The sequence below is a fragment of the Caretta caretta genome, chromosome 21 (assembly GCF_965140235.1).
Source record: "Caretta caretta isolate rCarCar2 chromosome 21, rCarCar1.hap1, whole genome shotgun sequence".
Classification (NCBI taxonomy): domain Eukaryota; kingdom Metazoa; phylum Chordata; order Testudines; family Cheloniidae; genus Caretta; species Caretta caretta.
In genome coordinates this window covers 5,862,006-5,876,810 of record NC_134226.1, presented here as the reverse complement: position 1 = coordinate 5,876,810, position 14,805 = coordinate 5,862,006, and the positions used below count along the sequence as shown (strand labels likewise).

The 14,805-nt window shown below is 49.6% G+C and overlaps 1 protein-coding gene across 2 annotated transcripts in view; it reads left to right on the top strand.

Annotated features, from left to right (window-relative positions):
- MAPKAPK2 (MAPK activated protein kinase 2) overlaps positions 1–6,197 on the top strand; it is a 78,448-nt gene extending 72,251 nt beyond the window's left edge. For both annotated transcript variants that reach the window (XM_048826937.2, XM_048826939.2), the window contains exons 7-10: positions 869–993; positions 2,427–2,512; positions 2,644–2,724; positions 3,999–6,197. In XM_048826937.2, the coding sequence (XP_048682894.1) occupies positions 869–993; positions 2,427–2,512; positions 2,644–2,724; positions 3,999–4,142 (436 nt within the window). In that variant the 3' untranslated portion in view covers positions 4,143–6,197. The remainder of the gene's footprint in view (positions 1–868; positions 994–2,426; positions 2,513–2,643; positions 2,725–3,998) is intronic.
- The last annotated feature ends 8,608 nt before the right edge of the window (positions 6,198–14,805 follow it).

The following is a 14,805-nucleotide window of genomic DNA, read 5'->3' as shown; positions in this document are numbered from 1 at the left end:
CGAAAGACACCAGCCTGGGATGCCCTGCCTTGCTGTTCAGTGCGTGCTGACTGACCCAGTCCTACCCAGGACAAATGCCTCTCTGCAGCAGTGAAATGATTGTGGATATTAAAGATGGGGGCAAACCTAGTGGGTCACGTAGCGCACGTCTACGCTGGAATAAAAGACCTGCGGCACGGGGACAGCTGGCTTGGGATGCGGGGCTATCAATTGCTGAGTAGATGTTTGGGCTCAGGCACCCCTCACCTCTCTTGGGGTCCCAGAGCTCAGGCTTCAGCCCAAGCCCATACATCTACACAGCAGTTTTAGAGCCCTGTAGCCCAAGTCCCGCAAGCCTGAGTCAGCTGAGCTGTGCCAGCCATGGGTGTTTGTTTGCTGTGTAGATGTACCTTTAAAAATCTGGCCTCTAGTCTCTCTGGTCCAAGCCAGTGCAGGATTGTTCCCTGTCGTACAGTGTCTGTCTATTGCTCAGCCCAGCCTATTTGCAAAGCAATGGGGTCCCCGCGTGTCCTTTGCGGAAGTATTGCAGAGCCAAACAGATCCTAAGGCCTAAAATTTCCCCTTTCTTAGAATGATCTCATTACCCTTAGAGTCCCCTAACTGCCTCTCCCTTCCTGCCCCTCCTTTGCTGTCACTCCATCATGTTATGCAGACAGATGTCACCCGTGTAATCCTTTACAGCTGTCTTCCTCTCATAGAGGTAGGGATAACCCACTTCAGCTATGCAAGGATGCTGTTGGACAAGCTAGCCAGAACTGACTTCAGATTATAATATAAGCAAGGAAACTTTATCTAGTAAGTTACTAATGCAGTGTAAAGGATTTCCCCTCTGCAGATCACTTCATTACTTTCTCTCTCTTTGGCTTAGGCTATGTGGGTATCCTCCTTTCTATTCCAACCATGGTCTGGCCATTTCTCCAGGCATGAAAAAACGGATCCGAATGGGCCAATATGAATTTCCCAACCCTGAGTGGTCAGAAGTGTCCGAAGAAGGTAAAAGCTGTGGCAGCATGTCTGCTCCATGACCGTGTGTGTCCCTGCTGCCCGAACATATTGCTCTGTTTAAAAAAGTGTCCGTATCCTGGCACCTGCAGAAGCCGTGCCTGGACCGCCTGCGGTGAAATCCCAAGGGACTGGTTCCGATATTGGCAGTGTGGTTTCCCTTTCCTGGGGCGTGTCAGGCTTGCAGCTATCATGCCCGATGGGAGAGCTCAGCCTGTTTGTGTCTGCGATCCCCAGTTGTAGAACAAGGCCTTGCCTAGAGTGGGACTTGGCCCTGTGGAGCCAGCGGTGTAGTTGCACTGGTGTAGACCCCGAGTGTTGAAGCTGTGACTTACACTGGTGCCATGTAGCCCCTTTGAATAGTGGCTTTGCCTGTCTGTACTAGGGGTAGCACCTGTTAATTCATGGCTGCTGCATTAATGTCCCGTCCCCCCCACCATGGTCCTCCAAGGGCACCCCCTCTCCAGTTCCTGGCTCCTCGGCCAACACCTCTCTTGAGAAGATCTGCATCTCTCTCCCTTCTGACTAGGGTATTTCCAGGCTATGTGGCTCCCTGCCTTCATCATGTTATTCCCCCCAGAGATAGGCTGCCCAAGCATACCTGTCTGCTTTCTCTCCAGAGACGGTTAACAATGAGGCTGCCCAGAGCTGGAAATACCACACGGCTCTTGTTATGCAAGTCTCTTTTATTCTTAAGGTAAAAATGTTCCAGGGAAAACATGTTAAAAACAATTCCCGCCCCCCTCTCCCCCCACACACTTACTGTTAAGCTTAGCAGAGTTCACCCCAATCCAAACAGGGGTTCTGGCAGGAACAGTCCTTCTGCACCCCAGCCAAATGGTTTCAAGTTCACCACAGTTTAGAACAAGCACATAGTCTGATGAGCCCTCAGTGGGCCCAGTCCTTCCTACTCTTCACTAAGGATTGGGGTCCTCTGTTGACCAGGGGGTCTGTCTGGTTGCTGGATCAGGAGGAAGGCCCTGAGCCTGGTTAAAACGAAGCTATTTATCCAAAAATCCTTTCTTTGTCTTTTGGTCCCTTGAGAATCCAGTCAGGACTAGTCTAGGTGCACCTCTCCATGGGGGTGGCTTCAAGGGGCTGATAAGGAGAGGTGTTACTTTAGCATCCCTCTCCTCCTAGAGAAGGTACGTACAATTCTCCATAACACTCGCACAATTCCCTGTTTAATAACAATGGACTCCAAAGGTATTAACCCTAATTTAATAAGGTTTAGTCGAGGATATTACAAGATACTATCCGTCTGCAACAGCACCAATGGCTTTAACTGGGGCAAATCCCTGGTGGAGATGAGGCCGAAGAGACCAGCAGAGGTTCTGGTGGTTGCTAGGGCCTTGCGTACCCTTGGGGAGAACATATATTCTAAGTGCTACTTTTTATTAACACCTCCCTACCTCCCTCTACAGTTAAACAGTTGATCCGGAACCTGCTGAAGACAGATCCGACCCAGCGCATGACAATAACGGAGTTCATGAACCACCCCTGGATCATGGTAAGTGCGCGGCTTTCTAGAGGCGAGACATGGAGCCTCAGAAATGTGGCAACAGCTGGAACTGAGAAACGGGACTGCGGGGAATTTTATTGGAGGCTCATCCTTTGTCTCTCTTACCCTCCCCTCTAAAGCAATCGATGCAGGTGCCCCAGACGCCGCTGCACACTAGCCGAGTCTTGAAAGAAGAGAAAGACTTGTGGGAGGACGTCAAGGTAAAAACTCTGAATCGCTTCTGCCCCTGACCCACCTCTGTTCCAGCAGGTACAGCTTGTACAGCCTGCTCTCCAAGTGCCTCATTTCGGTGGACATAAACATCATGCTTGGCAAGGCTGGGAGGGAGCCTTTGGGAACTGGAGCCAGGTCACTGGCCCCAGTCCTGCCAGCTGTACCCTGCTTCCCCTCCTCACCCCCCCACCGGAGTAGCTTGCCGGATCAGGGCCTTGATTGGCTGTACTAAATGGAGTGCTAATAAAGAACGCTTCCTTACACAGAAACTGCATGGGAGAGAAGAGAGTATTGGGAGGGCCGAGCCCAGTTCTATTCGAGTCCTGGAAATAGGAAATTAGTGAAATGAAGGGTCTGGAATAATTTTGTATTTACGTGGTAAAAAATAGAAAAACTGTCAACTCCTGATTCGTGGTCGTGCAAAGCCTTTTCTTCACTCTTCCCCGCCAGCAGCCTTGTTGTGGTTTTGTCCCTGGCTGCGCTAGTAGTGACTGTCTTGTTACTGTAGCATGTTTTTTGGCCGGATTGCCAACCCGACCTGGAGGCACGAGTGGATGATTGTCTTCGTGGCCTCTTCAGTCCTCTGTGCATCTTCTGAGGCTGCTAATAAAGGTGTTTCTGTCTGTGATGTGAGCATGAAGGCCACCACCTAATTTCACTTGCTGTGGACCACTAGACTGCTGCTGGATAGTAACAGGGATCAGGTTGGGGAACGACTGGCGCTGTGTTGTGTTGGAAAGGGCTACTTGTCCACTAGCAACCAAGCCACAGACCACTAAGTTGGAATGCTTAGTGGTGTGTGAAATCATTTGATCCAAGGAACAAAACCTAGATTATAGGGTGAACAAGAGCCAATGGCTGGACATTAGAAGCTAGACAAATTCAAGTGGGAAACAAACCACAGATTTGTAACAGTGATGGCAATGAACCATTGGAACAACTTCCCAAGAGACGTGGTGGATTCTCCATCTCTAGACTTAAAATCAAGCTTGGGATGCCTTTCTAAAATGATGTGTGTGTTCAACGACATGAATAGAACCATTGGGTGAAAGTCTCTGACTTGTGCTATGTGGGAAGTCAGATGATCACACTGGTCTTGTCTGGCCTTAGGATTTATGAATGTCTTGGTTAGGGGTACACATGTGTGTGGGCATGGACAATGGACATGGGTACACGCATGGGCCCAAGCCCATGGGTTTTAGCACTAATGTCAGATGCCCCCATTGTTAACCAGGCCCTGTATTTTACTTGGTGTTTCTAGGAGGAAATGACGAGTGCCTTGGCCACCATGAGAGTAGATTACGAACAAATTAAGATAAAGAAAATTGAAGACTCCTCCAACCCTTTGCTAATGAAGAGACGAAAGAAAGCGAACCCCTCTGAGCCGACAGCACTCCCCCACTGAGGGCCCCCTCTGAACCCTGCCTGACCGTCGAGAAAGCAATAGTATATATATATATATATATATATATGTATATATATATATATATATTTTTTTTTTTTAAGAAAAGGACAAAGACGGACTTCATCAAACACGTGGAATTCCGACATTTATACCAGACATATTGTTTCTTAGCTCCCCACCCGTGTTTGTGGCCTTTTTGGCGCAGGTGAGGAGATGACCCCTGTGAGAGACATATCTTTATTTTTGGCCTGAGAGTTGAACAGCTCCGGTAATTTGGTTTTTTTTTTTTTTTTTTTTTTGTTAAATATTTTTTTCCTTCTTCCTTACAAAGACATGGAAATTCCTGTGGTGACCTTTTTAGGGTATATAATATATAAATATTTTTTAAAACTACTGTAAAGCTGAAACCCAGACAGTATGTTCCCCGTGCGAAGCGCTGGCTAGAGACGAAGGCTTCTGGCTTTTTTGCCTAGTGCTGATGGATTAGCCCCTCAGGTGAGCCTCTGGTAAACACAGGCTGAAGCAAAGAGGCTCAGAGAGAGGAATATACTTAGTCCCTTCCACGCTCCTTTTCTTAACAATTTCCCTTCAGGGGCTCGTGGTCCGGGGAGAGGGGGGCGGGAAGGGGAGGTCTTGGGTGTGCCTGTGGATCTGGAGCACCTTTTCAGGCCTGGAAAATTTCTTTTTAAAGGTGTCGTGGCACAAATCCCCACTAAACAGAAAGCCTTGGCTCTAATGGTCCATGCACAGGGTTATTGTCAAGTACCATTGTGCGTGTTTGGGCTGTGTGTATGTATACGTCTGGGGGGCATGTCGTTTGTATGTGAGCACATGGATGCACGGGGTGTTCTTTCTGGATGAATATGTGGGGGTCTGTAAAATGCCTGGAATTCAATTCTAATCTCAGGGGGCTTTGTGGGGGAGGGATGTCGATGCCTCTAACAAATTCACTACAGCCACCCCAGCCTTCGTGGGATTAGACCAGAAGCACCTAAAGGAGATGCCCCATTGTCCAGTTTTCGTGACTGTCTCATGCTGTTAGGGCCGAGCCCTTTGCAGGGTCCTGCCCTGTCTTTCTCTGGGCTCCTGTGCTCTTGGCTCGCTGTGCTGAACACGGCAGTCCAGAATTACCACTTAGCATCAAGCTGCACCTCTTCAAAACTTGCAGCAGAGGTGAAAGCAGACATGGACGAGCCCCCCTGCAAGTCCCTCTCTCCTCAGGGGGCCCCAGCACTTACCATTGAGCCTGTGGGAGGCCGAGCCCCTTCACTTACCCCAACTAACCTATTCCTGCCCCACTTCGATGTGGGAAACACAGTTACCCCGCATCGGGGAAGCAGGAGTCAAATGGGACACTTCCTACCCCGCTTCTGAGCCATCTGGCTGGTGACTGCTGTGGATTTCAGTGCCTGCAGTGCTGCGGCATTTCCTTAACTCTTTGGCTGTTACTTCCCCTCATGGCAAGAAGCCACTATGGGAAGAAGCCGGTCAAGCTCCCACCAAGAAATCCAGCTGACTCAGGCATGGATGGGAGAAATGGGGAATGTATCTAAAAGATCAGTTGGGCTTCAGTCTTGTTCAGAGCTTCAGCTGGGATTTGAGCACTGACCCCTTCCCTTCCTTCTCTGCCCGGCACCCCGGGCTCACGGTGAGCTCCCCTCTTGAATCCCCTCCCTGTTTGCCCACATGCTACCAAAGGGGAAGGCAGTCCCTGACTTCATCTACACCCCCGCCACCTCTCCGCTCCTGGTGGTGTTTGGTGTTTGCAACCGGTCTCTACTCCTGGGAGCAGAATAGCTACCCGAAGTCTTTAGTCTGATTTCTTCCCCCCGCCCCCTTGTCACATTGTTTCACTGCGTTTTAATGTGTTCAAACAAAAAACATTTTTTATGGAAATGTTTAGTTTTTAGGTGACATTTTAGGCACTGTATGGAATTTGAATTTGTTTTAAAGACAAGTTTTTTAATTTTATTTTATTTTATTTTTGTCTGTTGGCTTATACTAATCCTTCTGGCCTGCTTTTCCCTCTTTCAGATTAAAGACACTTCATGCGTCGTGCAGTCTTCTCCTTCTTGCGTGTGTGGTAGAGTGGCAAGCGGCCTGTTACTCCAGATTGGCTGCTGGTGATCTTCACGGTGCAATACTCAGGGCTTCGTTTTTTCCCACAGAGGGGCTGAGCACAATGCTGGGTGGGATTCCCCCTGGGTCTGAGCCAAAGCTGAGTAAAGTCCAGGGAAAAACACATAGACTCCGGCTCCAGCTCTCCAGGCACAGGGCCTATGCACCACTTATTTTGACGACTTGAGTGGGATTGGAGTGTGCATTGACCTTGCTCTGGCTGTTCGCACAGGGGTGGATTTTACTCCATTGATTTCAGTTGGAGCTGTGCGGGTGCTTGGTTTTCCTGCAAATCAAACCCTGATGTGGCCATTGCCACTGCTCTGTGCAAGTGGGACTCCGGTACCCCATGTGAAGCTCAGAGCAGGTTTCAGGCCAAAGTGTCTTCATTTGGCATTTACTGTGGCTAAACATATACCGGTTCAAAAAAATTTATTTTTTTCCTGCATCATGCTGCGTCCCTGGACTCTGATTCTCTCCCTCCCTCCCCCTCTGCAGTGGGGATGGATTTTGCTCAGAGGCGAGGGCAGTCCTCCTGGCTGGTGCTCAAAGCAGTAGAATTACACGGGTGGGTTAGCTCAGGATCACCCCCTTCCCCTGTCATTGTGCATGGAACATTGCGCTGCCAAACCCCTTTGGTTGGGGGCTGGGTGACTCGGGGCCCAGTGCGAAGTTCTGATCTGACTATTGTGAAATGGGGGGAGTGGGGAGGGGAAAGGTGTATGCACTCACATTCTTACGAAGTCTTTGCAAGTGGCTTCCTAGCTCACCCACCCCACGGCAGGACAGGTGCTGGACCTGGACCGAGTGGCAGCTTGATGGGACATGGCTTTGGCAAGTAGCATCGAGCAGTACATGGAAGAACCAGCAGAGGGAGTTGTTCATCCAATATTGGCTCAGCTGCCTGTAATTGTTAGTTTGATTTTTTTTCAGCCACATCTGAAGCTGGGGTATAGAAAGGGGAAGGGGGACTAACTGTGCACCGGAAGGGGGTCTCCTCAGATGCTCGCAGGCCAGCTGCAGATCCTGGGAGAAAAAGCTCCTTTCCTCCTTGGGATTCATTTGCCAGCTCTCTTTGTATTGGTTTTTGGAGAGGGGACACATCACGGGACAGCAAAAGGCAATTAGCAGTGCAACTGGTGCTGGTCTTTCCTTCGGCTGGGAGAGGGCTGAGCGGGATCTGAAGAAAGTGACCGGCCCTGCTGACAGGTGAACGTGGCCCCTCATGCCATTCAGCTCTTAGGAAACTCTCAGCCCTTGGGAGGCTGCTGCTGCTCGGCTCGAAGCTCTCTCTGCTGCTGCCTCAGATGCAGGCACCCCCGTACACACAGCGCTGGGGCTGCCTTTGCAGCAGCTCTCTCCGCCCTTCTCTTTGGCGTTTGCCGAGTCCTCCTGCTGCGGCCAATGACGTGAAGAGGAGAAAGTCCCGGGGTCCACCAACACCCTCCTGGGCTTCGGCCAATAAAAGTCCGATGAGGCTAAATATATGACAGTGAGGCGCTTGGATGCTAGGGTGTTGGGAGGCACACAAGTACCTAAGAGGGACATGGGGTGACCTACGCAGGGCACGGTTATTTCTCTCCCAACCGTTGCTTTTTAATCTGAACCTGTCACTTTAGTTCTTTGCTTCTGTCAGGAAATTCTGAGGAAACTGATGGGACAAAGGCCAGCCTGGCAGTGCTGGGTTTTTATAAGACGGTACCAAGCGGAAGTTGAGTGCAGGGAGCAGCCATGGCTGTGGTGCAGGGCAGAGAGCCCTTTGGCACAATGCCGTGGACTATCGGAGGTCCGTGGGTATGAGCTCGGCGGAAGGCTATGGGCCAGAACAGCCCCCCACTCACTCTGACTTTCAGCTTCCCACTGGCTCAAGAGTGTTGGGGGGTGCAGAGAGGGGGTTATTTTTGAGAGGTTTTCCTCATAATGGCCCCCACCCAGTCCAGTGCAGGACACTGGACCCTGTGCAGGGAGAACTCCTCACACTGTGCAAACCAGACACGGCACTAAACCCAGCCTCCAGATCTGAACACCTCTGAACTTTGAGAGAGACTCAGAACATGATCTGGGCTGTTTCATGCACCTCTGCCGCTGCGTCTCGCACCTGACCCAGAGCATGTCCTGCTAATCCAGCCCCGGCCACCCCTACGGCTTTTCCATTGCACCTTGATTCTGACCTGCAATGCCCCTACAGCTCAGTTAATCCATCTAAATCCTGGACCTGCAGCAGCCCTTGGCATCCTATTCCTGGGTCCTTGCACAGCTGCGATTGAGGCAGCTCTAGTTTGACCAGAGAAACAAGATGCTGTCATCAGGGGACACCTAATGCATCTTAATTCAAGCCTACACGCCCTTGTGGTTTTGCTGTTGGGCCCCACCACAGCTAGCTGTGTCACTGCACCTCAGTGCTAACCTGCCAAGCTCATGTTCGTTTTCCTCATCCCATAGCTTCTGGAGGTGTTGCCGTCAGTACCTGCCTGGCATGATTTTTTTTTTTTTATTGTCTCCACCCCAAGTCTTGTAGCTGTGGGCGAGCACTTGCCAGCGTGGGTACATGAAAGGGCTGCCCATGAGCTTTGCCAAACCACAGAGAGCAGACACGGTGGGAGGAAGCAACGCAAAGGGCTTTATGTGATTTGTATGATTTCACTTTTGGAGACTGGTTACTTTTTTCCTTTCCGTTCCAGCCAGCAGGGATTGACGCAGCGGTGTATTAACGCCTAGGCCGACAAATTTGCAGGGGTGGCAAATTTATAACAGTAGCCAGAGGCTGCTTCCCCCGGTGCTGGTTCACGCCCTCCACCCCCGGTCCCGCCCCAACTCCATCCCTTTCCCGCCCTCATTCCCTGCCCCTTCCCTTTCCCTACTGGTCCCCTTCCCCAAATCCCCGCCCCAGCCCCGCCTCCTCTCCTGCGGGCGCCGCGTTTCCCCCCTACTTCCTGAAGCTGTTTTGTGCACAAGCACTGTCAGGGAGCGGAGAGAAGCAGGACCTGGCGGCGCGCTCAGGGGAGGAGGCGGAGGTGAGCTGGGGGGCGGCAATTATTTCTGGGCCTAGGGACGGCAAAATCATTAATCCGCCACTGGATTGACGTATGTTCTGATATCGCCCGTTAAATAACGGATGGAATCTTTTTCCTCTAAATCTGACTTAGGTCTTTCTGCTTTACCCATCCACCACGGTAACTGAACACTTCCCAACTAAATTAGATCAGCAGCTCAAGGTATCTAGTGAACTCCATGGAGCCTCCTGCCTTCCCTGGTTATATGGAGCTCTGCCTGGCATATCTAAATATAAATGTTATGGTGGGGAAATCTTTCTCAGTCCTGAGAGATGGCCAAGGTCTGGGTTAGTCTGACCTACTCTGAGGTCATTTCAACCCAGTTTGACCAGCTGGGAATGGTTCCAGTTTTCAAGCTTCCTACTGGGCTTTGTGCTCTGCTTTGACTCAGAAGAGGGCAGGTGTCTTGGTGGTTGATGGACTGGGATGCAGCTGGGGCTTGACCCATCAAAGGCTTTGAAGATCAGTTCTCCAAGGCCTTGGACCACTGGATTGCCCATCATGGGACTGGAGCACATATGCTGCTGGTGATCCATCAAGTGGTGCACTGCTTTCACCTTCAGCCTCAGATGCAGTGAGTTGCAATAACTTACGCTGGAGATCATGAGTTACTGTGTTCAGGTCCTCAACAGGGAGGGCGAGGAGAAGGTTCCTAGCCAGCTGGAGGTAGAAAAACATTTTTGGCTGGGCTTGGTCTTCAGTTGAAAAGGATTCTAACGGTTCCTGTGACTTTTTGAGTAAATGGGAGGAGGATGGGGAAAGTTGGGGGGGGGGGGGAGTTTCCCGACGCACCGTCAATGGAAGGGGAGGACTGTGGTTCTTCACAGCATTTTCTCCATTCTGAGCAATGTTGCTTCATTCCCACACCTAGGTCCAGTTGAAGACAGAAGTTTCCCAATCTTGGATTCTACCTGACTTGAGGGGCTTGCTGGTGTCACCGTTAAGTGCTGCTGATGGCACATACCTGGTCCACTTAGGGTTTCAATGACAGATCTCACAATGCTTTGTAGAAACTCATTAACTGAACACCCTTTGAAGATGAGCAGCAATATTCCTGCTGTGTAAAGAATATGTCACACATAACACCTGTCCTCGGAGTATCGCCAGATACTAACAAATGAAGACTCACAACCCATCTGTGCCATTGGTAAATGTACCCCCAATTTACATATGGGAAAACAGGGGCACAGAGATAGAAAGTGGCTTGGCCAATGCTGCTATGTGAGAACAGAATCCTGGTCCAAGATTTCCATAAGTGGCAGGTGATTTACGGGGGGGGAGCCTCAAGTTTTGGGAGCCCAACTTAAAACACCAGAAAGGGGCCAGATTTTCAGAGTGGGAGCTCAGCCATTTCTGGAAGTCAGTCCTCTTTAACCTGTCTCAAGTGAAGCCCCCCAAATTACTAGTGCCTTCTGAAAATCTTGGCCCCAACAGTCCTGACTGGCCATCTCCTGCTCTAACCATTAGACACACCTCCTCCCTTAGCAATCCTGCCCCATCTTACTCCCAGTGACTTCTGAGCCCCTAAAGACCTGCTCTGTCAATCTCTGGGCGTGATGTTTCATGTTAGCATTTCATCCTAGCTTTCTGCTGTACAAATGATTTCATTAGGCCAAGCGATGGATGCTGACAGGAGTGGAAGTTGAGGGAATATTAGAAATCGCTCACAATGTGCATCTCCTTCTCCCATTCCCATGCTTTTGGTTTTTGCAGACCAGATGCTGCACAGATAGCCTTGGAGTGTTTCACCCATGTACTGTGATGACAACTCATATTAAAACTGTCAGAAAACATTGTGGTTTAGAGCTGCACTCCCGGAAAGCAAGAAGCTAGCAAAACATTTCAAATTTGCATAATCTCTGTGTGTCAAATGTAAAGTGAGAGGCCATGAGCTGAACCCCGAGATCCGACACGGGTGCAAAAGTGAACTCTCTTCCTGGGAGTCAGGCAGCCAGAGAAACCTTGTGTTTGCTGTTGCAAGTGCTCAAACTAATTATGGTGTCCGCTGATCTCCGGCATAGTGCTTTAGCTGTTTTGGTGAGCTATGGAATGTAGGGTTTGCAACCGACCTACCAGGAGCATACACCAGGGCCTGATTGTTACAAAGTAGAGGCTGGTGGTCTTCACCTATTTTTTTCATGCACACTTTCCATGTGCAAAACCAGGTTATTTGTTGTGCCCTCAGGACTAAATTGATGCCTGTGTCTAGTTTTGAGCATGTACAATATGCCAACCTGTGCATGCTCATGCTTTGTGTGTGTGTGTAAGAGAGAGAGAGAGAGTGGTATTAAAAGATCAGACCCCAGACAGCGTCAGATTCTATGGTGGTTTGAGCTCAGTATCTTGTATCTTCTGAATGTGTTTCACATCCCAGCAGCAAAAGGGGCTAATGAAAGAATTCGTCAGCAGCTTCTGGCTATATGTCTTACTTTTTCCAGTTTAATGCTTTCCTTGCAGGACTTTCTTTTAGTTACAAGGAATTTATTTTAGATTGGCGAGAGCAGCGCTAAGCTAGGACTGTAGAATGGCATGAGGATTTGGCATCTTCCCCCCACGCCAAGTCTGAGATCTGGCTTATGCCCATCTGCGATCTTTTCTACTGACAATGGTGACGAGTGCTTTATGTATCTGAATTTTAATCGATTTTTTTCCCCTTACATCTTCCCTGTGACGTAGGGAATTAGTATTATGAGTGGGAAATTGAGGCTCAAAGAGATCAAGTGACTTGCCCAAGGAGTTTGTGACAAAACCAGGAATTGAATCCGGGAGTCCTGTGTCCCCATCCAGGGCTTTAGCCATAGAACAGTCCTTCAGTTCCTTTCTGGTTCTAGGAGGTGGCAGGACATGTTAGCTGTCACTTTGTACTATGTATTACAATGCTAAGGAAATAAAGGCACAATGTCAACTTGCACAGGTTCCTGGAAAGGGGTTGCCAGTACTGCTGTGCTGAGCAGAAAGGGAGGGGACCAAAGGGAAGTGCACCAGTAATGTACCTCCTCCAAGTGCTCCTCCCAGGAGACGTGTGAGGAGGAGTCACTTCCTCTAGTTGCTAAGTTCCAAAAGGGCGAGGCCTTAATCGAACCCTAACAGTAAATCATGTCCTTTTTGCATGATGATCTGGTGCTGTGGTTACTCTACTGAAGCGGAAATGTGGGACTGTACCAACGCACAGCACAGAGAGAGGTGTGAAGTGTAGGCAGGTATTTCCAGGGTCTCGGCCCACGGCTGCCGTTAGCATGAAGCGCTTGCGCAAACTCTACATTTTGGAAAATTATTTCATATAAACAAATACCAAATGAGCAATAAAAAACCCCACCCCAGCTCTGGGGGGAGAGTCTGAGGTTCACATTTCCTACAGAAAGCCTTTTTTTTTTTTTTTAAATCACAGCGCTCATTTGCACAAATCTCAACTCCAGCATGAAGATTTCCAGTATGTCGGGGGAGGAATAGGCTCGGGGCAAAGAGAAGGGAAATAACCGAGGCTTTATTGGCCACGTGAGTTTTGCAGCAAGTGGGCTGGAACTTGGTGTTCGCTAATGGACTGCTCTAAATGCAGGAATAGTCTGGGAGGATCTTGTAGCCACTTGACAGCAGGGCCACTTGAGGGGGCCTGATGTAATCCTGCTTGTCCCTACTGCATCTCCCAGCAACGTCCTGTCTTCCCCAGACTCTAGCCAGGCTCTATTCGTCTCTTCCTCCTGGTACTTCCAGCCAGGCTCTGTCTGGTCTTATAGGTCCTTCCCCCATCTTGCCCTCCAACCATACATACCCTACTGGGTCTTCACCACTGCCCTCTTCACCCACAGCTTCAGCTTCAGTCTAGTTCCTTCTCCTCCACTCCCCAGCTTTGGCTTCTCCTTCTCTATTTGGCTGTGTCTACATTACAGACATGTACCGTTGCACCTGTGCTGCTGTAAGGTCTCTCGTGTAGCCGCTCTCGCGCCGACATAATTAAACCACCCACAACAAGCGGCGTTAGCTCTCCCTCCGACATAGCGCTGTCCACACCAGCACTTTTGTCAGTGAAACTTATGTCACTCTGTGGTGTGTTTTTTTCACCTCCCTGACCGACAAAAGTTTTCCCAACAAAAGCGGTGGTGTAGACATCACTCCAGGAAAGCCGTGCCTTCCTCACACAGGATAGACCTCTCTTCTCATTCTTGCACCCCCCCCCCCCCGACATATATGTATTGCGGGGGGGGGGGGGCAGAAAAAGAGCACAGATCTGTTTTCTGTAAAGATGCAACTATTAAAAGGAATTGCTGTGTCAATGTGTGGGTGTTGGTGAGAACAGAGTCTTACTCATGCAAGGCACAATCGCGCTCTCCTCCTGGTTTGAAAGAAGAAAAAAATCCCTAGCAAACAAAACCATGGTAAATAAATAGAATAGGAAAAGAAAGGGCCAGCCCAGGTCTTCAGGGATACCCTTGTCCACATCTTCTGTGGGTGGAAGGGCATGGCATCTCGCCCCCAGTGCATTGGTTTGTATGGGATGAGTGGGTTGGTTGCGGGAGAGACGAGGCAAAACCTATATAACTGCTTTAGCGAAAACCTGCAGAGGGGATGAGAGGGGAAAGGAGGTCTTGTGATTAAGTCATTAAACTGGGCCTCATAAGGTCTGGCTCTGATTCCCAGTTCCACATACTCCATGTGACCTTGCATGAGGCACTTAATTTGTCCGTGAGAACTAGATAAATTCATGGAGGTTAAGTCCAGTAACAGCTATTTGCCAGGATGGGTAAGGAATGGTGTCCCTAGCCTCTTTTTGTCAGAGGGTGGAGATGGATGGCAGGAGAGAGATCACTTGATCATTACCTGTTAGGTTCACTCCCTCTGGGGCACCTGGCATTGGCCGCTTTCGGCAGACAGGATACTGGGCTGGATTGACCTTTGGTCTGACCTAGTATGGCCATTCTTATGTAATGCCTCGTCTGTGAAATGGAGATGATGACTGTCTGTTTAGACTGTAAGCTCTTTAGGGCAGAGACCGACTCTTACTATGTGTTTGTACCATACCTACCACAATGGGCTCTGTAGATAATATTATAATATGAACAATAGTCATTGGAGGGTGTTTCAAAGAGGGATGGACAAATGTTTTAAAACGTGGATGTGCTTCTAAACTTTCCCCCATAGTTCCCCGAACCAATCCCTTTGAGAATTTGCCTTTTGTTTTCTAGTGTACTGCATTACTATAAATGAGATGGGTTTACACTACATCAGACCGTGGCGGCAGCTGGAGGTGGGATCTCCTGGCAAAGACCATTTGTTGCTGTGAATTGAAGTAAACTCCACTGACTACTGTGTTTGGGAGGAGCTCAAATACTTTTGCCAGGTCTAGTTATATGAATTGTTAGGCAGCCAGATGGTGGGAAGGCTCCTTAGGCCATGCCTACGCTACACAGTTTTGTTGATATAAGGCAGCTGATGTTGACCTAACTATGGAGGTGTGCCCACTGCAATGCTCCTCCCGCCAATTTAACTCTCCCGCG